Below are 25,701 nucleotides of genomic sequence, written 5' to 3'. Positions count from 1 at the left end.
GTGCTTCTCAGAGCACCTTATTTCGAAACTGAGGATGAACACGACATCGGTACTTATAAATAAGAACATAGTCAATTTAAAGTTTGAGAAATATTTCCAGACTTATTATTATTATTATTTAAAAAAACAAAGCAAAAAAACACCTATAGGTAATTATGGTGGTGACTGAGCGTATCTCTGCATAGAGATGTGTTCTCACCCACAAAGTGAGAACGAGTTCATGCGTTTCATTTGTTTCCTTGAAATGTCACTGCCGAGGATCCCTCTATGTTTTCCTATCCATTAGAGATCAAGTCCCATCCAGTAGTTGGGAATCACTACTACATAGAATAGCATGGAAAATATGCTCCTTTCCGCAAATTCCTAAGTGTGAGGTCTCCAGATTTAGGTGTCACCATGAAACAAGCGGCTGGAGGGAAGTTATTTCCTTATGAATATTTCCTTGTCAAATGTGAAACGCATTGGTGCAAAGCATCAAGTCACATTGCTCCCTGGGCAAACAGCGCAGTACATGCGTCAACAGAATTTTTAGGTTAGGAGAATGGCCAAATAATTTGCTGTCTTTACTAGGATGCTTCTAGACCACACCACATTAAGTGCAGGTCAGGGAGCTTACTGCTTTTCCAAGCAATGATGAACCAAACAGCGATGAAGCATTTAATATACGCATGCACACGAAAACAATAATAGCAGGCGGTGCGAGTATGCGGCACAGATCTGCAGCACAGCCAATGTGACAGAGTCCTTCAAGTTGGTGGAGGCTGAATGTGAACAGAAGGATAGACATTTTCCACGGTTAACCCAGGCTCTGCATCCCCCGGCCCCCTGGAAGCGGCAAATGAATCACAAGAAGCGCCACCTTTCTGCACCGTCACACTACAGCTCGCCATATGACTAAGCATGATGTCCTCCCTGCTTGGGATGCTGACGCGGTGTTGCAGATGTTGCAGTGTTGGGAGTCTGAAATTGCTTTATACAATACTGCCTGGATCTTGATTGTGCCAAGTGAGACCTCAGTAACTGGGACCTCAACGTTTCCGTTTATTGAATCAATGAGTCTTTAAACACCGTCATTAGTTACCGGTAAATTTGAAATTGAAAATAATTTGATTTAAAGATCTCTTTGAGGATACAATTGTTGAACAACTCAGTCTTTTATGTGAGTATTTGTTCTGAAACCCTTTTCAGCATAAAATGATCAAATACATGAATTATAGCCATGACATTTATGCTAATAGAATGTTAAAATGAAGCACAATACACACCGGTAAGCATAAAAGCCTTTTTCTTTCTCCAAACACAATGTACGTTCTGCTGCAGCATCCAGGAAGGCATTGTACACAAGAAGACCTGCCTGTGTTTCTCTTTTACAACTCTGGCTATACCGATACTCCCAATAAAACGAAACGTAACTTTGTGTTATATACGAATATACAAATAAACGATAAAAAGATATTATTCTTAGATTTGACAAGATCAAATTTCAGAAAAGAAAGAACATTATCTTTTTGCCCCAATCTGCTGAAAAATCTTGGCCCGGCCTGCTGATAAAACTCAGCGACACTCTTAAACTCAGTAGCCTAAATGCCCTCTGAGAACATCCTGTGCCTCCTGAAGCCTCACAATGGGAAAGTAACATTGATCAGTATCATCTCTTAATGCGAGAAAGTGGAAATCATGGTAAAGATGACCGTTTAATTGCCCGTATGGGAAATGTATTGGTCCATCCTTGAATCAAACATCTGTTGTGAATTTGACCATTCTGCGAATCATTCTCTTTGTATTTATCTGGCGAACTCACCTCCTCGGAGCACCAGCACGTTGACTTCACTGCCTACGGGCAAGTCTTTGAGGATGTCCACCACCTGCGAGTGACTCAACGTCTGCACGTTCTGTCTGTTAATCTCTTTGATGACATCACCCTTCAGCAGACCACGGCACCACTGTGCGTCGAGAATCATCTTCACCTTTTGACCCAGGGGGCAGTCAGCAATAGCAAAGCCAAAACCTCCAGGGCCTTTCAATAAAGGCACGCTTATGAGCTCGGGCTGGAGCAGGGTGGCATCTGGGGCCTCCTGGTTGTGAACATGAGGAGGGTGGTGATGGTGGAGGTGATGGTGCGCATGGTGGTGGTGGTGACGCCCCCCGTTAGTCATGGGCGGTACCGCAGCAGTCTGCCTGGGGAGGGTTCCACCTTCCTGGACCTTGTGTAGGTGGTCCTGAGACTTGGAAGCGGAGGGAGAAGAATCCTTGGATGCGTCCCCCCCACTGCCAGAATCTTCGGGTAGTGTGTAACCACGGCACAGGACCATGTCAACATACTGGTTGATGGGGATGGATTGGAACATCTGCACCACATCGGCATGCGTTTTCCCCAGCACACATGTCCTATTGATGTCAACAATCACGTCACCTGGAAGAGCAAATCATGCATGTTTCATTGCCATGGCGAGTGGGCTCGAAAAGAGCTCACAATCACATAAACACATACGCCTGGTTGTAAAAGGAGATTGGAAGGACCTGGCTGACAAATAGGTCGAAGAATAGGTCTGGAGAGCCAGCTCAATTGCTGACCAATATGCTTGTCTCAACCTTCCCACACAATCAATAGGCTACCGTGACAAACACAGATCAGATTTCCCTTATCGGAGCAAGCTCGATTGCCCCTGTGGTTCGCAATGGAATTCATCAAGAGAAAAAAAAGGGAAAGGGAGCATCTCGGTTTGAAAATTCACTCATTAAAATGTAACATAATCACAATAATACACTGAACACACAAAGGCAGGCTTTTCATTCTCCATCGTTTTTGAAAAAAATACACGGCTTTGCAGGCCTAACGCATTCTACATTTCAAACTGAGGACAAAGAGACAGTTGGGCAGTTTGATGGTTTGTACTCAAAGCTCCATGATGAATGCAAATACGGATGGCATGAATGGACCATTAGAAAAAAGCTGTATTGATACAGCATTTAACTGTGCTAAGAGCATCTTGCTGCATCAGATAAAAGCAGTCATAGTGACAATTAAATGTTTGTCAATCATGTGATCATTGTGACTGGTAAAGTGGTAATTGTAGCAGATCAATAGGGTTTCTTTTTCAATTATGAGCTCTCATCCGTGAAAGTTCAAGTAAGACTGGTTTCAATTTTTAACCAGGAGAGTGCGGACCAGAACATTGTACGACTTGGACTTCAGCTACCTGAAGTAGCTTCTCTTTGATATAATCCAAACCTGTTTTGCTCAAAAGCTAAATTACCTTTGAACATCTTTAAAAGGTTGGGTGAAAACTGGCAGACAAGAAACATGATTCCGATGGGCCTGACTTTCCTTGTTTACCTCTTTCCCCACCATGCAACATCCAAACTCTCGCACATACACACATTATTATAGAAATATCAAATCGTTGAGAGTTTGATGACAACTAGGTACAAGGTTAGGAGTTAGCACTTCAAAGAGTCTTGTTCCTCTCTTCACCTAGCTTCTAGCTTCTTTGACATGTCCATGGAGTTACCGAAGTGTCATAGAGGGAACCTTACCAGAGGCAATTTTCTTGTCGTGTGCAGCAGGCCCATCAGGAAGGACATTTTTGACCTGAAGAAACTCGTCTGGTCGGTCTCCTCCGATAATGGTGAAGCCGAAGCCCTGGGGGCTTTTTCGAAGTGCAGTCTGATAGATGGAGCCCTGTAGCTGAGACGGGTCTCGTGTGAAGTGTCGCACCCCGTGGACAGGCTCCTCTGTTGCAGGGACAAAGTTAGCAGAAATGCCATTTTCAGAAATTGTGAATGAAGATTTGCCTCTTGCAAGTTCATGACTCTCATAAAAGCTGCTAAAATGTCACATATGCTTCTGTGGATGTGTCAATGTCCGTGTGATGTGAAGATAGTGAAAAGCTCAAAAACTGCCATCTGTCTGCACTCATGCGACAATGTCATATCTGACAGCCTCTTACTCGCTGCAAGTAACGCACACACTCGTCCAAAGGTGAGTGTAATTACATTTTTTGTACACTTAAACTGTATTCCAAGGGTCTCTTTTCTGTATGTAAAGCATTGCAAGGTCACAAAACATCTTAGCATAGTAGGTAACTGAGATTGTTTTGTTCACAGAGCAACTTCACAGTGAATGGGATATAAATAATATAAGAAGGAACATATGTGTTTATGCTTATGTAAGGAAGAGACTGAGAGGCCAACAATAAGAGCAGTGAAGACTAAAAGTTAGCCGTTAAAAAAAAAAGGGTTAATTTTCAAATGAGTTGTGTGTTGTGTCACAGTATGCTGCAATTAAAAAACATCTCACAAAGTGATTCATACGGTGTATACAGATAATTCTCCCCCCTAAAAAAAAAAAAAAAAAAAAAAAAAAAAAAAAAAAAACCCAAACAAAAAAAAAAAAAAAAAAAAAAAACACCCACACTGACATCAACAGAAACTTGAACAACCAGGAACCCCCTCACCAAGAAATGCTAATGGAAGAAGCACAAGAAAGCATCGCTTCCTCCATGAATATGATGACTATTGCTATGAACAGAAAAGAAAGGGTTGGTAGTTATGACAATGACTGGACTTAATCACTAGAATCAGTTCATCAAAAATTTTCATCAGTGCTTCATCTTCCTACAAGTCATGACGTGTTCACTTACTGAGGGACAGCGCGTTCACGGACCATAGCACACAGTCATTCGTGGGACGCGGCTTTACTTTGAGTGGTATACATGCACAAGAATTACTGCACGGTGAACGCTAATTCCTCTTTCTTTTAAAACACAAAGTTTGTCAAATATTGGAAATTTGGGGTGAGTTAAAAAAAATGAACATTGCACCTGGCATCTATTGCTGTCGAAGGATAGCAACAACATATACCGTATTGGCCGGAATACAAGACGTCCCTGATTATAAGACGACCCCCTCTTTTTCAAGACTCAAGTTTGAAAAAAGACTTTTTGAACACTGAACTAAAGTGCAATCACATTCATAAATGAATGGCTTCTGGTTTTTGAAATGTAAATTACATCATAACTTCTCCTCAGCTGCCGGTTAACCTGGCCGATCTTCGACCCACTTTTCTCCAGATTGTCGCTATGTTTCTCCATTTTCTGTTATCTCTTCTATTATTTTCTTCTCTTTTCTTTCTAACCGCTATTTTTTTATTTTTCTTCTTCGTGCTACCGCTATTTTTATTTTTATTTTTCGTGACAGGGGTTCACTTTGGCCTGGGAGTCAAGTTCAGCATTCGCTTCAATGATATCTCGTCCTCGCTAGCGTCGTGAATGGGTATAATGTCTAGACCCCGAATATAAGACGACCCCCACTTTTTCAGTCTTATTTCAATGCAAAAAACACCGTCTTATATTCGGGCCAATACGGTATGTGTATGCGCCTCTTCTCCTCTCATTAAAATATGTGTAGTCTGCTAAGACAATTGTGTGTGTGTGTGTGTGTGTGTGTTTCTTTTCATGTGGCTTGAATGAACATTACAGTACAGTAGTTGTTAGCTCGGATAAACGGATGCCAATGAGGTATATCCTCACGAAGAGAAAATGGTTAGAATCACTCAGGGCAGGATGTCTGTAATGAATGACATGTCCCTCCCCCGCCCGCACACTAGCCGCATCATTTGCCAGCTGCAGTTCGACTCCCCGCCGGCCTGCGTGCAACTGAGTGAGCTCAAATGAACTGAGAAAGAAACGAATCAGTTTTGGAACTGATACCTTTCAATACGTTCAAAGATGAATTCGTTTGAGCAAATAGTTTGTGAACAAAGAAACACTCAAGGATGGTGGGTTGTGCACGGGACACCCAAATCATGTTTACATGGTGATAATTAAGCTGTGGGCCACCGAGGGACAGTCGGACGTCTCGGGGGCGGAGTAATTATATTAAATGTCAAACAGGATTGTCACTGCTATAATTAGGGTGGAGTGTGGTGCTGGGCTTCTCTGGCTGTCTCTCGTGCTCTCTCTTTTATCTGATAGGTCAGATTTGCTGTGCTGTCAGAACACTGTTTAGATGCCACTTCACGCACGTCCACGAGCTCACTGGTTATTATTCATTCTCATTAGCAAGGGCGTGAAGGTGTAGATGGTGGTGTATTGAAGCAGAGGTTGGCAGCACATAAATAAAGGCTGTTTCATCCAAGGACTACAGAGATCCTTGGCTGTGGCAGGTTGAAAATAGAGCGTCAACTTGAATACTAATGTCCTTGTGTTTCATGTGCACAGAAAACTGTCAATATAAAAGTGAACCCACTCAATTTTTTTATATTACTAACGTACTATGTTTGCACTGCATATCATTCCAAACGTGCAAAAAATATTAGCCCTCCTCACATTGTACTGTAGGGCAGTAAAAGACACTGTGTAAGTGCAACTAAGACATTTCTGCCATCTAGTGGTGATTGGTGAAATTAGCACTTAAAACTACAGTCTACCCTGCAAGCTTTTGTTTCCATTTTTTTCAATATTTTTTTGCAGACATTTCTTTCCCCAATCTCCCTTCACGCGTTTACTCTGGAAAACATATATAGAAAGTTTATCAACGTTTTTTTGAAGAAATTTTGGGGGCTTGCAAAAAAAAAAAAAAAAAAAAAAAATTAAAAGTTAAAAAAAGGGGGGTTTAAAATAATAATAACCACTCAGAGTATTGTCCACCAGTTGCCCAACCCTGATCTAGAAAATGCCATTCTGTTATCGCAAGTTACTTTTAACTGCTGTGACTCTGCTTTAAAAGAGACCTCGGAGCCCTCAGAATTTAATATCTGACTGCCAAAATGAATTTCGTCGCCCAGTGCAGCTCAGCTCCATTATGCAAATTGACTATCATTGCTTCAGAGGGCAGCTGTTTATAAGCTGCCTGTCAACTCCTAAAACATCTCGGCAGGAGGGAGGAGATGCGCACAGGGCAGCCATTGATTGCTACGGTGCAGAAATCAAAAATGCCAGACCAACTTCAATGGTATTCCTGCAGTGTTTTGTGCTCACCTGAGGGTGTGGCCGTTGTTGAGGATGCTGCGGAGGGCGTCTCGACGCTTACTTTTCTCTTTGCTTCAAGGACTGGATTCTCAAACTGAGTCTTCTGGTTGATATGGCTGCAAGATGGAACACACATAATTATTAAGTCGGACTGGGAGAACCAATTATTACAGAGAAGTTCACATTGCATGGTTGCAAAATGTTCCATCCAATATAGCTTCATTGAGGCTTATACTGCTATGTACATCGCTTACATGTATTCTGACTATGAAGTCCTTTTAATTATGATTTTTTCCCTCATTTCCTTGAGCTTTCGACCTTTTAATATGGAGGAGGAATGAGGAATTTCAAACTGAATTCACCTTCTCACACCCAAATTTGAGCCAACTCAATGGTCAGTTTAATTTATTTTTATCACAATATAGAACACCATCCAATTTCGTAATGACATCCTTCTTTTTTTAATAGTAAATAGCTATGAGCTATTCTGACTCTTAATTAAGAGCAAAAAAGAAAAATACAGTAAATGTGTTTGCAAATTTGTGATGTGCAGCCAAAGTGGCATCAGAAAAAGCACAGTTGAGCTTTTCGCGTGTCCATGCCGCAACAGCTGGCAAACGTAGTGAATTAAACGACACACATTTTCTTCTAATGTATATTGTGCTTAGGCCAATTTGTTCGGAAACAAAGTCGTTCGTAACACAAAGTCACACTGTAAATATGAAGTCGTATTGACTGTAATCGATTTGAAGTCTGCCAGTTAAAAATGTTCCAAATCTTTTTTTTTCCCATCTACTAATTTGGTGTTTAGTTACCAATAATGCTGTCTCCCAAGTTGAGGTTTGGATGACATGTTGAGCTCTTGCCTCATATTCATCTTGTGATGTCAAATCCAAATGTCTACAGAAAAGGAATTGGCCTCATTACTACAATAGTTTTTGAAGGGCTTGCTTTTGCTTGTTCTGCCAATTTATGATTGACCTGTCTCAGCTAAATCACCTCATGCATGCACACTAAACAGTTAGCAAACAGTCTCCCTTGAAAAAACAAAACAAAACAAAAAACATCCACTCCATGAAAGCATGATCACGAGTGTTGGCGTGGTAGTGGTTTGAAATCCAAGCCAAAATGGCAACTTTGAAGTTGCACTAAAGCGGCCACCTGCTGAGAAATGATAAGAGCCTGTGTGTGTGTGTGTCAGCAAATAAAATGAAACATGAAACATTTGTTTCCTATGCATGACTCACACACATTGTGATGCTCCAAGTGAAGGGCCTCACTTTGCAATCTCTTCTTACTCCCTCATCACTGCAACTCATGTTCGGGAAAATCATGAGACGTCATATACTCGACCAGACAACGAGGTGGAGATATGGGAGATGCAGCCTCTCGTTGACCCTCTTGTATAAACAGTGGCACTGATCCACCCCCACGCCTCTTTGTCCGCAGTAATGGGAGCAAAATGAAACATTGAGCTCTATTTGTACTCTTGATCAGAAAGGAATCTCCCCATTGTTTCCCACGCAGGGCCCCAACACTTGAATTGCCTGTTGTATTTGCAGATTTGAGGGGCTGTGGGAAACTGAAACAGGCCCTATCCTAGAATCCAATCACATTACATCATCTGCATATAATTCATCTGTGCCTTTGCCTTGATGGTGCTAAATGTGTGCTCCAGATCAAAGCTGCTGACTGAGTCTAGTCCATGTCACTCAACAACCACATATTGTGTCACCTCCTCCAACGCCACCATCTTCACGCTCGAGTCCCCTCTACCACTCAAACAAGAGATATTTACTCACTCTACATAGTAGGTGCCATACTGGGGGTCCTCGATCCTCTCCCAGCCGTAGGGCAACTCTAAGGGATGGAAAATGAGAGAAAATCACAAGAGAGGACTTCATGGACTTCACCTTGAGGATAGATTGCTTGTTTTATTTGTGGCGTTTTCAAATGACAGATGAGACTTGGAGTGATAGGAGAAAGAGTGGCTGAGTTGTTAGAGCTAGAAAAATAATAGTCTTTGTTTCAGGAGGAGCGTACGTGAGCATCATCTCAAGTTCCTGCTACTGTGTCACACACAGAGTCCTTGGAGCAATTGCCTTGTGTTAGCTGGCGCAGTGATGAGCGCTCTGCATGTACTCGACAAGTCTTCAGGGGGGGCAGATACACCTGGGAAGAAAACGCTTGCTCCATTGTTCAATTTGCTGTCCGTGCAGTGTGAGCAACTCCTCTGTAAATAAAATAGCCATTGGCTCCCCGACAAGTCTAGAGAATTTGTTAAATGATGGCATCAGTTAACCTGTCCCACTGTTCATTCTGCAAATGAGACTAAGTACCACTGTTTATGCAGTACAGTAGCACCTTGGACTGAGAGCCCCGACTCATGGATGTTATGAGCTTGGTCCAAGACCATGCGAGTGAAAATGAAAAAAAAAAAATACATGGAGCATTTAAGGTACTGTCATGTCCTAGCATGCAGGCCACACCCAGACTGGACTGGCCCTTGCAGTAATTTTATTTTATATATTTTATATAAATATGAATTGATACTATGATGGGCGGCCCGGTAGTCGAGTGGTTAGCACGTCGACTTCACAGTGCAGAAGTACCGGGTTCAATTCCAGCTCCGGCCTTCCTGCGTGGAGTTTGCATGTTCTCCCCGTGCTTGCGTTGGGTTTTCTCCGGGTCCTCCGGTTTCCTCCCACATTCCAAAAACATGCATGGCAGGCTGATTGAACACTCCAAATTGTTCCTAGGTGTGAGTGTGAGTGTGAATGGTTGTTCATTTCTGTGTGCCCTGCGATTGGCTGACAACCAGTTCAGGGTGTACCCCGCCTACTGCCCGAAGACGGATGGGATAGACTCCAGCATCCCCCGCGACCCTTGTGAGGATAAGCGGATCGGAAAATGGATGGATGGATGGTATTGACAGTCCGTTTAAACGAGAACTTGTGCCCCTGTGTGTCCTCCCAAAAAAAAGCGACCTATTTACCGCTATAAACAGCGTTGTAAACATGGCTGATGGAGACATGCAGGGGAGACGCACGGTTTTCTTTGGCTCCCTTTACAAAGCATAGTGAACTTTCCCATACTACACTGGATCATACAAGTGAGTGAGTCCATCTATTCATTTGGGAATATTGAATGCCATACAGAACACACATAATATCATGTTAAATTTTTTGTCAGATGATTTTTGAAAAAAAAAATGCACAAAATGAGTTCTTGCAGTCAGTGTATGATTGTTTTTTGGCAAAGGTCATGATGCATATTTTGACTGGTACGACTATACTCCTGAATATATGTTAAACCCTGTGGAAATCCATTTGCTAAGTCGCCAATACAGAGTGAGTCGATTGGAGCCCCGAGGAAACCTGAAGCTATCTGCCAAATGATGTCTCACCTCCTTCTTCGCATTTCTCAGGAGCCTTGGCCTTCTTGGCAAGCCGTGGGTCCAGCCAGGTTGTGGTTTTGCTGTTATGGCTGCACAAAGACAAAAATTCATCTTCAGGCATTGTCAAGATCATTAAAAAGATAATGAGACTATTAAGCAATTAGCAGCACGGCATTACCCAAGAGCTATTTCAACAGCTATTGGGAGCTAAAAGATTTAAAGGCTCATTGAGATCATACATTTTGAGATCATAGGGTGTATTCAAAATTCTGTTGTAATCTTAAACAACGGGAATACTTTGAGGCATGAATAAAAGAGTATATGAAAACAAAGCAGACCTGCCAGCCCCCCCAAAAATCCACCACAGGGAAAATGAAAGTAAAACAACTGCTGAACCTACAGATACCTTCACCAGATTGACGCGAGGAAGTGCGACCAGAACTGATCTAGCTTATTGTGACATAAATAAAGTCGACTTGTGTGACTGTTTTTGGACTATGTTTCAGAAGAATTGGGCTAAGGGGGAGTCAGGCGACTGCTGGGGAGTTCATGCAATGGGGAAGTAATTCGACCAATGCCAGGCAGTGTTAAGGTTACTCACTCTATAAAATAGACCATGCCGGTCTCTGTGTAGGCCATTTCCCAGTTCTTTGGCAGGGGCTCCTGACTATCGTCCTGTGCCATTGCACTCCACGCTCGCAGGTCCATGGCCGCAGCTGACTGATTGTAGCTGGGCACGGACTTCCTCCAGTCCGCCTTGTCCTTGTGGTCTGCAGCGGCCCGACATGCCGCCAGAGACACCGGCACGGAGACAGAAAGGGGAAGTGGATGGGAATAGGGGTACGGGAGGTGGTAGAAAGAGAAGGAGACGGGAGGTGAGAATGTGGAACCATTGGATCCCCTTTGGGCTCCTTGCATGATGCCCTGCTGCCGCTCAAGTTGCTCTTCCTCTGCACACTGGGCAAATGGTTGCATCCCACCACACGAGCGAAGGTTAGAGAGAGAGAGAGAGAGAGAGAGAGAGAGAGAGAGAGAGAGAGAGAGAGAGAGAGAGAGAGAGAGAGAGAGAGAGAAATGGAGGAGGCAGAGAGAGTACATAGAGAAGAGTGTAGCAAATGCCATAGAATTTGCACGTCAGCAGTGATATACGAGGAACGGCCTCCCGGGCAAGAGCAGAAGAGGTGTCAGCCTGGCCCAGAGCACCGCATCCTGACTCTGTTTGTATCGTGTGTGAGTGAGGCTCCTATCTGCGCGTTTTCATCTGGGCAGCTTCATCAGATCATTGATTACTCTGTTTGCATATCCGCTGGGATTGAATGACAAAGATTAAACATGGCAAGAGAATTTTGCTGACATTTTGGTCTCATTTTTAAAACAAAAGCCACAGAGGTTTCTACACGCGCAGTAGGTATAAATGATATACACAGAGCAGGTATATTCATTGGCTTGAGACAAAGCAGGAGCTTAAAATGCAGTTTGCCTCTTCTCCGTCCTTTGTTGCGATAGGCTCAACTTTACTTTCCTGACCACCCAGGGCTACATTGATGATGTGTATCTTGCAAGATGGGATGATCTGCTACATGCTCAATTACCTTTTCCACAGTGGTCCAACCCCCTGCTTCTGCCAGCGGATCTCCGTATTGCATGCCTTCTCGTATAGATGCACAATCTAGATAGGGCAGCAAATGACTAGCGATTGCCAATTTACCTTGATTGGGTGTCCAAATGTGTGTCATTATCTCCTGCAGGTTGCATGTTGTATTTGTACTCAAATGTATGTTTTCACACATCAACAGGTCCTCCAACTCACACACGGATAGACTGTGAATTATTTTGCTCTCTATTATAGTGAGAAGAAATAAAAGGCAGTGTTTGTCTCACCAGCTTGACCATTGACCATTGTAGGCCTCTCTTCTTCATCCTCCTCCTCTGGGGCTGCACTGTCCTTCCTGTCCATCTTGCTGACTGAAGTTGTGCGCTTTCGTTGGACTTCATTGTCAAAATCTTCATCGAACAAGACCTGGTCCACCAAGTCCGGCTGTACAGGGCTCGGCTCGGCAGGCGGTTTAGGCGTTCCATAGTAGTTACCTGGGAAGATAAAATTTGATTTCGAAATCCACAAAATTCTCAAATAACAGATTATGCTGATCAAAAGGAAAGCCTTGCTGTCATCAATGAGTCACACTGATTGTATTTTTCCCATCCCACTTTTAGACTTGCAGCCTCTGGATAATGGTAGGCCACAAGTCTCCCTTTTGCTTTTTGACAAAAAAAATGGCTATTTGTCCAGTTTGTAGAGGTCCAGCCTCTGTCAGATTCTCAAAGCTAAACTTTACCGGTAAATATGTTGCCTTTACTTTGCATACCACATGCAGATTACTTTCCAATAAACTCTCTGAAATAACATTGTCACATAATCTTCAAAAAAACATCTCAATGATTATTCCAGCGTGCATGTTATGTAAATATTAGCGTATTATGATGCCATTTGACTCTGTAAGAAAAAACAATGATGCGATACATTGTTTATGAAAAATAAAGTTGTGAACGCATGAGATCCCCCCCAACCCCCCTTTAAATCCATCAGCCTTTTCTGTCATGTTGGCGGCGCCCAAGGCAGTGCAGCGCTAACTGCACAGAGCGAGTGTGCACAGTGCAGCATGAGCACCACTCATTTTCATCCTTCCTCAAATATACCAGCGGAGAGCTGACCTGCTAAGATGGGGGGAGGGGTGGTGGTGGTACTAAGTTACATTCAAGGAGCTCTTTGCTATAGTATAAATGTAAAATCAGACCAGAAGAGGCATCCCTGCACAAAAATGTGTTTTTGTCATACTCGAAGACTGGAGTAATCAAAAGTCTTATGTAACATGGCGGTACTCCTGTATTTTGTCATGCTCACCAAAAGAAAGTGCATGGGGACACCGATGAGATAAGGGACCGTGACTGCCGTAAGATGGATGCTGCGCTAATGTTACTGAGCTCATTAGTCACGATGCAAATGGTAGCTTCAGGAGATTTTTTGCAGTTTGTAGAGCAGTCTTAAACCACACAACCTTCGCGTTGATAGAGTCTACAGGCTATTGTTGTTTTTACTGATTTTATGAGTTTACTGTGCTTCTTATAATTCAAATATGAATAGTTCATCATGTAACTTAAGGAAAGAGTGCTCTCTAGGCCTCTACCGACAGTTTGTTTAGTGGGACGCACCCACAATGAAGCCAAAATAATGCATGTGATAATAAATATGAAAGGTGTGGGGCTCGAGTCAAATGACTTGCTTGTAGTCGTCAATTTTAAGGACCTGGAACTTGCTTGGCTAGAACTGATTTATTGACTTGACAAGTGTCCATGCATTTTGACAAGTGTCCATGCCTCCATTGTTCAATTTGCTGTCCGTGCAGTGTGAGCAACTCCTCTGTAAATAAAATAGCCATTGGCTCCCCGACAAGTCTAGAGAATTTGTTAAATGATGGCATCAGTTAACCTGTCCCACTGTTCATTCTGCAAATGAGACTAAGTACCACTGTTTATGCAGTACAGTAGCACCTTGGACTGAGAGCCCCGACTCATGGATGTTATGAGCTTGGTCCAAGACCATGCGAGCGAAAATGAAAAAAAAAAAATACATGGAGCATTTAAGGTACTGTCATGTCCTAGCATGCAGGCCACACCCAGACTGGACTGGCCCTTGCAGTAATTTTATTTTATATATTTTATATAAATATGAATTGATACTATGATGGGCGGCCCGGTAGTCGAGTGGTTAGCACGTCGACTTCACAGTGCAGAAGTACCGGGTTCAATTCCAGCTCCGGCCTTCCTGCGTGGAGTTTGCATGTTCTCCCCGTGCTTGCGTTGGGTTTTCTCCGGGTCCTCCGGTTTCCTCCCACATTCCAAAAACATGCATGGCAGGCTGATTGAACACTCCAAATTGTTCCTAGGTGTGAGTGTGAGTGTGAATGGTTGTTCATTTCTGTGTGCCCTGCGATTGGCTGACAACCAGTTCAGGGTGTACCCCGCCTACTGCCCGAAGACGGATGGGATAGACTCCAGCATCCCCCGCGACCCTTGTGAGGATAAGCAGATCGGAAAATGGATGGATGGATGGTATTGACAGTCCGTTTAAACGAGAACTTGTGCCCCTGTGTGTCCTCCCAAAAAAAAGCGACCTATTTACCGCTATAAACAGCGTTGTAAACATGGCTGATGGAGACATGCAGGGGAGACGCACGGTTTTCTTTGGCTCCCTTTACAAAGCATAGTGAACTTTCCCATACTACACTGGATCATACAAGTGAGTGAGTCCATCTATTCATTTGGGAATATTGAATGCCATACAGAACACACATAATATCATGTTAAATTTTTTGTCAGATGATTTTTGAAAAAAAAAATGCACAAAATGAGTTCTTGCAGTCAGTGTATGATTGTTTTTTGGCAAAGGTCATGATGCATATTTTGACTGGTACGACTATACTCCTGAATATATGTTAAACCCTGTGGAAATCCATTTGCTAAGTCGCCAATACAGAGTGAGTCGATTGGAGCCCCGAGGAAACCTGAAGCTATCTGCCAAATGATGTCTCACCTCCTTCTTCGCATTTCTCAGGAGCCTTGGCCTTCTTGGCAAGCCGTGGGTCCAGCCAGGTTGTGGTTTTGCTGTTATGGCTGCACAAAGACAAAAATTCATCTTCAGGCATTGTCAAGATCATTAAAAAGATAATGAGACTATTAAGCAATTAGCAGCACGGCATTACCCAAGAGCTATTTCAACAGCTATTGGGAGCTAAAAGATTTAAAGGCTCATTGAGATCATACATTTTGAGATCATAGGGTGTATTCAAAATTCTGTTGTAATCTTAAACAACGGGAATACTTTGAGGCATGAATAAAAGAGTATATGAAAACAAAGCAGACCTGCCAGCCCCCCCAAAAATCCACCACAGGGAAAATGAAAGTAAAACAACTGCTGAACCTACAGATACCTTCACCAGATTGACGCGAGGAAGTGCGACCAGAACTGATCTAGCTTATTGTGACATAAATAAAGTCGACTTGTGTGACTGTTTTTGGACTATGTTTCAGAAGAATTGGGCTAAGGGGGAGTCAGGCGACTGCTGGGGAGTTCATGCAATGGGGAAGTAATTCGACCAATGCCAGGCAGTGTTAAGGTTACTCACTCTATAAAATAGACCATGCCGGTCTCTGTGTAGGCCATTTCCCAGTTCTTTGGCAGGGGCTCCTGACTATCGTCCTGTGCCATTGCACTCCACGCTCGCAGGTCCATGGCCGCAGCTGACTGATTGTAGCTGGGCACGGACTTCCTCCAGTCCGCCTTGTCCTTGTGGTCTGCAGCGGCCCGACATGCCGCCAGAGACACCGGCACGGAGACAGAAAGGGGAAGTGGATGGGAATAGGGGTACGGGAGGTGGTAGAAAGAGAAGGAGACGGGAGGTGAGAATGTGGAACCATTGGATCCCCTTTGGGCTCCTTGCATGATGCCCTGCTGCCGCTCAAGTTGCTCTTCCTCTGCACACTGGGCAAATGGTTGCATCCCACCACACGAGCGAAGGTTAGGGAGAGAGAGAGAGAGAGAGAGAGAGAGAGAGAGAGAGAGAGAGAGAGAAATGGAGGAGGCAGAGAGAGTACATAGAGAAGAGTGTAGCAAATGCCATAGAATTTGCACGTCAGCAGTGATATACGAGGAACGGCCTCCCGGGCAAGAGCAGAAGAGGTGTCAGCCTGGCCCAGAGCACCGCATCCTGACTCTGTTTGTATCGTGTGTGAGTGAGGCTCCTATCTGCGCGTTTTCATCTGGGCAGCTTCATCAGATCATTGATTACTCTGTTTGCATATCCGCTGGGATTGAATGACAAAGATTAAACATGGCAAGAGAATTTTGCTGACATTTTGGTCTCATTTTTAAAACAAAAGCCACAGAGGTTTCTACACGCGCAGTAGGTATAAATGATATACACAGAGCAGGTATATTCATTGGCTTGAGACAAAGCAGGAGCTTAAAATGCAGTTTGCCTCTTCTCCGTCCTTTGTTGCGATAGGCTCAACTTTACTTTCCTGACCACCCAGGGCTACATTGATGATGTGTATCTTGCAAGATGGGATGATCTGCTACATGCTCAATTACCTTTTCCACAGTGGTCCAACCCCCTGCTTCTGCCAGCGGATCTCCGTATTGCATGCCTTCTCGTATAGATGCACAATCTAGATAGGGCAGCAAATGACTAGCGATTGCCAATTTACCTTGATTGGGTGTCCAAATGTGTGTCATTATCTCCTGCAGGTTGCATGTTGTATTTGTACTCAAATGTATGTTTTCACACATCAACAGGTCCTCCAACTCACACACGGATAGACTGTGAATTATTTTGCTCTCTATTATAGTGAGAAGAAATAAAAGGCAGTGTTTGTCTCACCAGCTTGACCATTGACCATTGTAGGCCTCTCTTCTTCATCCTCCTCCTCTGGGGCTGCACTGTCCTTCCTGTCCATCTTGCTGACTGAAGTTGTGCGCTTTCGTTGGACTTCATTGTCAAAATCTTCATCGAACAAGACCTGGTCCACCAAGTCCGGCTGTACAGGGCTCGGCTCGGCAGGCGGTTTAGGCGTTCCATAGTAGTTACCTGGGAAGATAAAATTTGATTTCGAAATCCACAAAATTCTCAAATAACAGATTATGCTGATCAAAAGGAAAGCCTTGCTGTCATCAATGAGTCACACTGATTGTATTTTTCCCATCCCACTTTTAGACTTGCAGCCTCTGGATAATGGTAGGCCACAAGTCTCCCTTTTGCTTTTTGACAAAAAAAATGGCTATTTGTCCAGTTTGTAGAGGTCCAGCCTCTGTCAGATTCTCAAAGCTAAACTTTACCGGTAAATATGTTGCCTTTACTTTGCATACCACATGCAGATTACTTTCCAATAAACTCTCTGAAATAACATTGTCACATAATCTTCAAAAAAACATCTCAATGATTATTCCAGCGTGCATGTTATGTAAATATTAGCGTATTATGATGCCATTTGACTCTGTAAGAAAAAACAATGATGCGATACATTGTTTATGAAAAATAAAGTTGTGAACGCATGAGATCCCCCCCAACCCCCCTTTAAATCCATCAGCCTTTTCTGTCATGTTGGCGGCGCCCAAGGCAGTGCAGCGCTAACTGCACAGAGCGAGTGTGCACAGTGCAGCATGAGACCAACTCATTTTCATCCTTCCTCAAATATACCAGCGGAGAGCTGACCTGCTAAGATGGGGGGAGGGGTGGTGGTGGTACTAAGTTACATTCAAGGAGCTCTTTGCTATAGTATAAATGTAAAATCAGACCAGAAGAGGCATCCCTGCACAAAAATGTGTTTTTGTCATACTCGAAGACTGGAGTAATCAAAAGTCTTATGTAACATGGCGGTACTCCTGTATTTTGTCATGCTCACCAAAAGAAAGTGCATGGGGACACCGATGAGATAAGGGACCGTGACTGCCGTAAGATGGATGCTGCGCTAATGTTACTGAGCTCATTAGTCACGATGCAAATGGTAGCTTCAGGAGATTTTTTGCAGTTTGTAGAGCAGTCTTAAACCACACAACCTTCGCGTTGATAGAGTCTACAGGCTATTGTTGTTTTTACTGATTTTATGAGTTTACTGTGCTTCTTATAATTCAAATATGAATAGTTCATACTGTAACTTAAGGAAAGAGTGCTCTCTAGGCCTCTACCGACAGTTTGTTTAGTGGGACGCACCCACAATGAAGCCAAAATAATGCATGTGATAATAAATATGAAAGGTGTGGGGCTCGAGTCAAATGACTTGCTTGTAGTCGTCAATTTTAAGGACCTGGAACTTGCTTGGCTAGAACTGATTTATTGACTTGACAAGTGTCCATGCATTTTGACAAGTGTCCATGCATTTTCAACATAGATTTTTGAAGGGTTTTTTTTTTGTCTCTTTCACACAAAGCTAGCAACCCACTGACCCACTATGACACACAGTGCAGAAGCTATTGAAACATATACAGTACTGTATTGTTGAAGGAACTTTGAAAATAATTACATTTGTATCCAAGTTTAGTTATTAATTACATAAAATCGGGAAAAAGAGAATGGTTATGTAGATTTGTAACTCAATGATAATGGACTAGGAATGAAACAAGTCCTTGAGTAATTCGACTACCTTGGTTCAAAAAATGCTCGAGGCAATTTTTTTTCTGCCTTGAGTACTCGCTTATTTATATGTGCACTGTAAGGAAGAAGTAGTCATCTAACCGCAGCAGCAATTGCTCATGTGATCGATACCTGACAGTAATACGCCGCCAACACTGGAAGAGGGCCAACTTCAAAATAAACCTTAGTTACTAAATAATATGTAGGCATCAAATGCCTCGGTACGCTTTTATTTTACAGTTGTTCCCAGCAGTGTGTCGCCGCGTAACGGCTGACCTAACTCCTCTTGCAGACTGTGTTTGAGAGGGGGTCGATTACAGCCATCATAAATTGTTGCTTCCGACGACAACAACACAATGTTGTCCTGATATTATGTTCAAGCGCAAAAAATAACCTTAAATACACCACCACTGTATTGTACGGTGCCTGTTGTCAGCGTTTAGCACTAGCTGCTCCACTTTCTAACTTTGAGAGCAGACCGGGAAATATACGGAATTGTGGACTGCCATTCATGCCTCCCGCCCCCCCAAAAAAATAGAGCTACAACTGGGCTGACAGGTGATCAGTCCAAAGTGTAGTTCAGCTCCAACCCATGTTCAGCTGGGACATAGACTCCAGCTTCCGTGTGACCCTAAACAGAAGCTGCAATGTGGCAAATATTCATTCATTCATTCATTTTCCGAACCGCTATATCCTCACTAGGGTCGCGGGGGGTGCTGGAGCCTATCCCAGCTGTCTTCGGGCAGTATGCGAGGGACACCCTGAATCGGTTGCCAGCCAATCGCAGGGCACACAGAGATGAACAACCATCTGCGGCCACACTCACACCTAGGGACAATATATAGTGTTCAATCAGCCTGCATGTTTTTGGAATGTGGGAGGAAACCGGAGTACCCAGAGAAAACCCATGCAGGCCCGGGGAGAACATGCAAACTCCACACAGGGAGGCCGGAGCTGAAATTGAACCCGGTACCTCTGCACTGTGAAGTCAACGTGCTAACCACTGGACTACCGGGCCACCTGTGGTAAATATAAGGATGGGAAATCCAGATGCATGGAATATGGTGAAAAATTCCTGCCATCTGCAGAACGGAGCAGAACAACTCTCACATGCCAGGATAGTATTTCACAATTTGCACCCAATATATGGAAATTTGAGAGCAAAGATACCGTAGACACAACTTAAATCACGAACAAGATGAATCATTATAAATCAACAAATGGCAGTGTTTCAGCCACAAATAAAATTGCTGCTCTCCGAAGAGATTTATTATTGGCCTGCCCGATTAACCTCCCCAAATACATTTGCCTTTATCTCCTTGCCAGCCACAGTCTGGACCCTCATTAATCATTGAGGATGGAGCTCCGCTCTCTGGGGCAGTGCCCAGTCTGCCCGGGCTCCAATTGTGATTGCCACAGCCTGAGGCACGTGAAGCCAATCTTGCTCTCTGTGCTTTGGCAAAGAGCTGTTGCACCGTTTCACTTGTATGGCGGCTGTGTGGCCAAGCTTCAGTTACCTATTCCAACTCTGCATTCCTCTGTTCCCAATCAGGGAGCATCGGGGGACATCTTATGAACAATACTACCCTTGACACTTGTCTATATGCCATAAAGAGAAACCCTTTTGTTGTCTCAAACTTGTGAGCAGTTGCCAGCACAGCACATCTGTACCCCCCCCCAAACTCTGTGACGTTTGGCATGCTGCCCTATTTCTATCTAATAAACAGTGATGCAGCTTTGCCTCGTGACTTTACAAAGTCGGGAACACAAACCTCGGTCCTATTTAGAAACTGTTGGCTTTGTGGAGCAGCATAACAGTGGGGTGGAACATTAAAACCCCTGTGCAATGCAGGTACACTTCATGTACACCTGACATGCGTTGTGTTGCAAAAACAAATGCATGCCATGCATGGGTTTTAAACCTGTGGCATGCATTCATTTTTACAACACAACGCATGTCAGGTGTACATGAAGTGTACCTGCATTGCACGGGGGTTATTAATTTCCAGTGAAGTTCATGATTCTCAGGGGGAGGATTATTTATTTATTTATTCTTGTTTTGTATTAACAAGGTTTTTATCATTTTCTTCCCAAGTGTTCATTGACAGACAAGCACGGACTACTGTAAAACCGTTGAGTCGGCTATCATTGTTGCCGCTGCCATTTAATAAATGCCACTGCATCATTGTAGTCACACACTGGTGTATGATGAAGTCAAGAACTCTAGTCTAAATATCTATCTTTATCATCACATTTCTTGGGCCCTTTTGGATAATTCATGTAATCATGATTAGTAGTGGGCAAAACATTTTGGAAGATGTTTGTCTTCTGTCGGTCCATTGTAGAAATCAAATTATAGGAAAAAAAAGAGAAACCCAAAAATTGTAGAGGATGTTTCACATGATCATCTTGAAGGTTATCGAGGTGAATGTATTCTCAAATTCTTCACAAGAAAGAAAGGCCAACAATTAATTGGATTTGAAATAGTCGTCCGTTCCTAAAGCTGCATCATTTATGTAACTGACTGACTGACCGTGGCCTGTGTGGCTTTTTGATGCAATGAAAACATCTGTTTTATCTGAAGGAAACTAATCCATTTAAGCACTACCACTACAGTGAAAAATGCATGCTGTATATGGTCATGGTCAATGTGACTCATCCATCCATCCATCCATTCTCTGAACCACTTATCCTCACTAAGCTCGGGGCTGTGTTGGACTCTATCCCGGCTGTCATTCGGCGAGAGGTGTGGGACACCCCGAGGTGGTTGCCAGCCAAACACACAATTTGATTGACACAGCACAGTTTTCACAATTTTACTGTCCAAAGTGCTGTAAAAAAACAATGTATACAGATGTTCACTGTGAGGCTCAGCAATGCTAATTCTTTGGTCAATGATCAGACATGTCCCTTTTTTTTGGTCTTTTTTCCGCTTTAGTCACAATATACAATATTGCCATTGAGCGATTATAATTAAACCTCTGGGAGCTTGTGACTGTTGGGTATCAATATAAGGATGCTTGTGCTGCATTATGACAGAAAGGGCAGAGTAACTCTATTTCTCGTCTTGCTGACTGGTTTACAGCTTCAGGGATGAAGGGCCGGTCACCAGCGGCCCATTGGGACAGAGAGCGGACAAAAACATCACATAGCACCCACACTGCGCGCAAATCACCTTGGTATGTACAGTCGAACCTTGTTTCAACGTACCCCGTTTACGTTTTTACTCCTATAATGCTCGCATTTCAAAGTCCCGAGTTCACATAATTCATTTTCCATTTGCCGCTTTTGCTTACAACGAACACCTTTATAATGTCAACTTCATTAGAACGACGGGATTTTTTTCCCACAAAATAATGAAAAGGTGTTCGTTAGAACGAACCGTGGGAAGCTAACTGCCACCGCGACCTTGCTTGTAAACAAAATGCACAGCGCGGGATCCCCCCATTGCCTATTTTTTTTTTTAATCATTGGCCTGCAGAAGAAACTGTGATTCAACACCCAAGTGAGTTCATGCTCTGCATATCACAGAAATTGCCAGTCTATTTTTTGCTTCTTGTAGGTAAGAATATCTAACACAACTCAAAAAGCCCCAATATGCATCCATTCATCATCTATATATTGAGTGACCTTGTAACTTTTTTTTTTGTGTTGTCATCGAAAACTTCAAATGGTCTGACAATAACCTGTATGAACAGTTCCAATCTGGTTTCCGCCTACTCCACAGTAATTTTAGGAAAAAAATGTGGATTATCTCCAAATAAAAAAGAAAAGGCCAGTCATTGAAATGTGGTATTTCCTCCCATGATTCTTCTTTAATCAATCAATATATTTTCATTTTATCCAAATACTCTGTTATTCAATAGAAACTTTAATAGGATGTCCAATTACTAAAATATTCTATAACTGCAGCTTCAGTTGCTATCCCAACTCAGAAACATGGATTCTTTCATCCATTTCAAATCACAACTAAAAAATACAATAGCTTACATTTTAAACAGCTCAGCTATACAGCCTATTCAACCTAATACAGTACCATTCGATCTGCCTGTTTGTTGTTTTCAATTCATTTCTTTCATTGTTGTATAGCGTCCTTGAGTGCCAAGTAAAGGGACTTGAAATGCATTATATTGTTATCTCTGCTAAAGACATTAGCTTCTCGATACACGATTCCTCCATTTTCTCTATTTGTCTTTGTTTCTTATCTTCCACTGAGACACAGTGTTGGTCCACACCCATAACGGATAGCCAGTGTAAAAGGTGAGCTGTGGCTGGCACTGAGGATGTATCTTGGGATTCTGCCAAGATGTGATGGATTACCTGGTGGCCCCGGACCACTGGCACTGTTCAGCTCCTGTCATCTTTATAAGAGCCAAGCACAATATTTAATAAGGCTTCAGGCTGTCTGGTGAAGTAGAAAGTCATGCTTCTACAACCTCTCGCTATGTTCCTTAGGCTCATGCTCGTGTCGACGAGCAGGCTTGGACTACCGGAGCCAGACAGCTGCAATTCATTTGAAGCAACAACACAACAATAAGCCGAGATACGGCTCAGGGGAAAAACTTTGCTTGTTGATATCACATTGTTGCTGGATGGTGACTTATTGGAATGTTCCACTCCCAACTAAATGTGAACTCACTTGTAAGCTAGACAGTGTGTTTGAATTATTGGACTTGGCGTAGCAACTCTTGGCGAGTCCACACATATAGTTTGCTAAAATGGCAATCATCTTATTCATCATTCCAGTTGCAATTAAAATTATTACTCTCATACTCACAGGGAATCGTGCGCAGGTACAGGTTGTCCCTGATCACCTGCTGAAGCTTGTGGTCCAGGGAACCCTTCTGGAACTGCAGGCTGAGGTAGTGATGCAAATCGGCATTCAGCACCTTCCCTAGGAAAAAAAAAAGAAGACTATATTTCAGTCATCCCCCCAAAATATTATTATTATTTTATTTTTTTTTTGAATTGAGGTAGGAAAAAAAAAGAGTAAAACGTTGAATGCTCATGACTGGTAAAGATTTGGCTATACACAATAGTGTATCAATACACCAGGAACGAGGAACCACCTTATGACCACTTGCTTGTGTAATCATAATGAACCACATAAGCTGTATCAAATATTCTGCAAATACAAAGGTATTAATTAGTTTTTGATAGACACTGTAAGAGTGATATTAATTCATTAATAAATTATACTGAGAGCTGTTCAACATAGTTTTGATTCATGCAATCAGAATCTGAATCAGAATCGGAATCATCTTTATTGGCCAGGTATGTACAACACACAAGGAATTTGAAATAATGAATTCAAGAAACAGTAACTGAAACTACCCACGGCGCTCACTTAAAAGTGCAACACCCCTGTAAACTACAACCATAGTATGAGGTATTAAACAGTTTACTGGATATAATTACCTTGTACAGGTGTTCAAAATGGTGTGTGTAACTTGTGTAACTGTGTCACCAGAATTAACTGACAAGAAATCACAAAGGGCACGGTGTACTGAGACCCAAGTTGAAATCGATTCTGTGTAACCTAACCTGTGTAGTCACTTGATTATAGTCAACCGCTGCCAATGTGAAAACATTTCAAAATTGTAATCAGATGTGTGTACCACATGACATGGAGAAAAGTAAGAAAGTGAGACGACCTTTCAGTGACTACTGAGAAAGCGAAAATATAATTGTTTTTAGAAGCCTCAGCGGGAAGAACTGAAGAAGACATTTGGTTCAGCGGAAGAAAGACAGCGACGCTAGTCTGAGTTAAAACTCAAAACAACAAATAAGGGTAATGTTTATGAAGAAATGTGTGTTACGCAACATTTTGCTGTTCAAGAACGCTTGCTGGCTGCATTGCAGCCATGAGGAACTAATATTTCATCTGGAATTCGAAACAACTCGGGTGTGCCTGCTTCTTCATTGAAACAGTCGAGCAACTGCGGTATAGCTGGGGCCAATAGACACACTGTTACGCAACTCTTTGGACTTTTTACCAGAACAATGCGAGTGAGGAATTTAGGTCAAGGGAATATAAGCTGGGTCTCAATGCACGTTGCACAAGCTTGCGGTCTGGTGTTCCCAGAACCCGAAATATGGAAGACATTCAAACTAAAAACATAAAACAAAACAAAACAATGTCATTTCTGCTTCGGAATGTCCAGGAAACCAAACCCAGAAAGGATCAGCTGGAATCAGTCGTGACAATGGAGGTTACTAATTGTCGCCATGGGATTGCAGAGGGTAGATGCCCCATCGGGTTGACAAAATCAATCTCCCAAATGTAAACGCATGCAAATCACCTCCCCTGTCTAAAGCCAAATCCAACTCCGGTACACAGAACAGGGCAGTCTTTGTGGCTCGCCTGTCAGGTTGCGTTAGTGTGCCACATCATATCTCCATAGACAGAGAGAGGCAGAGAAAAAGAGAGGGAGCGGTACCTCTGAGCTTTCCGCTAACTTACATGGTAGCATCATCGCTGGCCTGCCAGGGTTATGGTTTGATGCAAGTGGGGCACAACAGAAGTCTTTGTGCTTTGTCATTTGCCTATTAGACAAATACCATTCGGTTTCAGGGGTGGAGCATCATTAAAAACTGAGGGAGGGCAGGGATGAGGGGTTTTTGTTAGCAGACAAGAGTAATGGTGATGACATGGGAGCGTACAAGAGAAACGTGGCTTGTCCCGATCCTCCTCTCATCATTATCGCTGCATCTCTCCTCTTTGCCTTTCTTGCTGCGGACATTTATCATCCCAGGTGGATCCCTGTGAGACTGCTCGCACCTTTGCTTAAGATCACTTTCAGAAATACCAGTCAGCTGAATCCCACCTCTCCTTCTCCGTTTCCCCACTACAGTATTTGCCTTTGAAACGTTTGATTTACCTTCTCTTTCCGAAGACTCCGTTCTTAAGTCATGTGTGAGTCAAGTTGGTGTTTAATAATAATGAAGATGGTGCACTTAAATTACACTAATAAATTAGAATTGTAACACTAAATTTTTTGCTAGGTTTCCAAAACATGTGTATGTCTGTGAGAGTGTACTGTATACTTTTCTCTCACACACACACACACACACACACACACACACACACACACACACACACACACACACACACACACACACACAAATCTCAGCCTGAGCTTTATTT

At 43.0% G+C, this 25,701-nt stretch overlaps 1 protein-coding gene across 2 annotated transcripts in view; it reads right to left on the bottom strand.

Annotated features, from left to right (window-relative positions):
• Positions 1-25,701, bottom strand: part of LOC109528586 (membrane-associated guanylate kinase, WW and PDZ domain-containing protein 3-like) — a 105,605-nt gene that overhangs the window by 9,551 nt on the left and 70,353 nt on the right. The window contains exons 4-10 of one of the 2 annotated variants that reach the window (XM_019891383.1): positions 16,806-17,012; positions 15,552-15,720; positions 14,960-15,039; positions 8,774-8,831; positions 6,981-7,087; positions 3,538-3,735; positions 1,802-2,413 (exon numbers count right to left, since the gene is read on the bottom strand). In XM_019891383.1, coding sequence (XP_019746942.1) covers positions 1,802-2,413; positions 3,538-3,735; positions 6,981-7,087; positions 8,774-8,831; positions 14,960-15,039; positions 15,552-15,720; positions 16,806-17,012 — 1,431 coding nt within the window. Of the gene's footprint in view, positions 1-1,801; positions 2,414-3,537; positions 3,736-6,980; positions 7,088-8,773; positions 8,832-10,377; positions 10,458-10,969; positions 11,139-12,249; positions 12,477-14,959; positions 15,040-15,551; positions 15,721-16,805; positions 17,013-25,701 lie in introns of those variants that run through there. The other variant, XM_019891382.1, reaches the window with a different exon arrangement.

The sequence above is a fragment of the Hippocampus comes genome, unplaced genomic scaffold (assembly GCF_001891065.2).
Source record: "Hippocampus comes isolate QL1 unplaced genomic scaffold, H_comes_QL1_v1.1 scaffold174, whole genome shotgun sequence".
Taxonomy (NCBI): Eukaryota; Metazoa; Chordata; class Actinopteri; order Syngnathiformes; family Syngnathidae; genus Hippocampus; species Hippocampus comes.
Note: the sequence above shows the minus strand (reverse complement) of the source record. Positions and strands in the feature narration are given on the sequence as shown.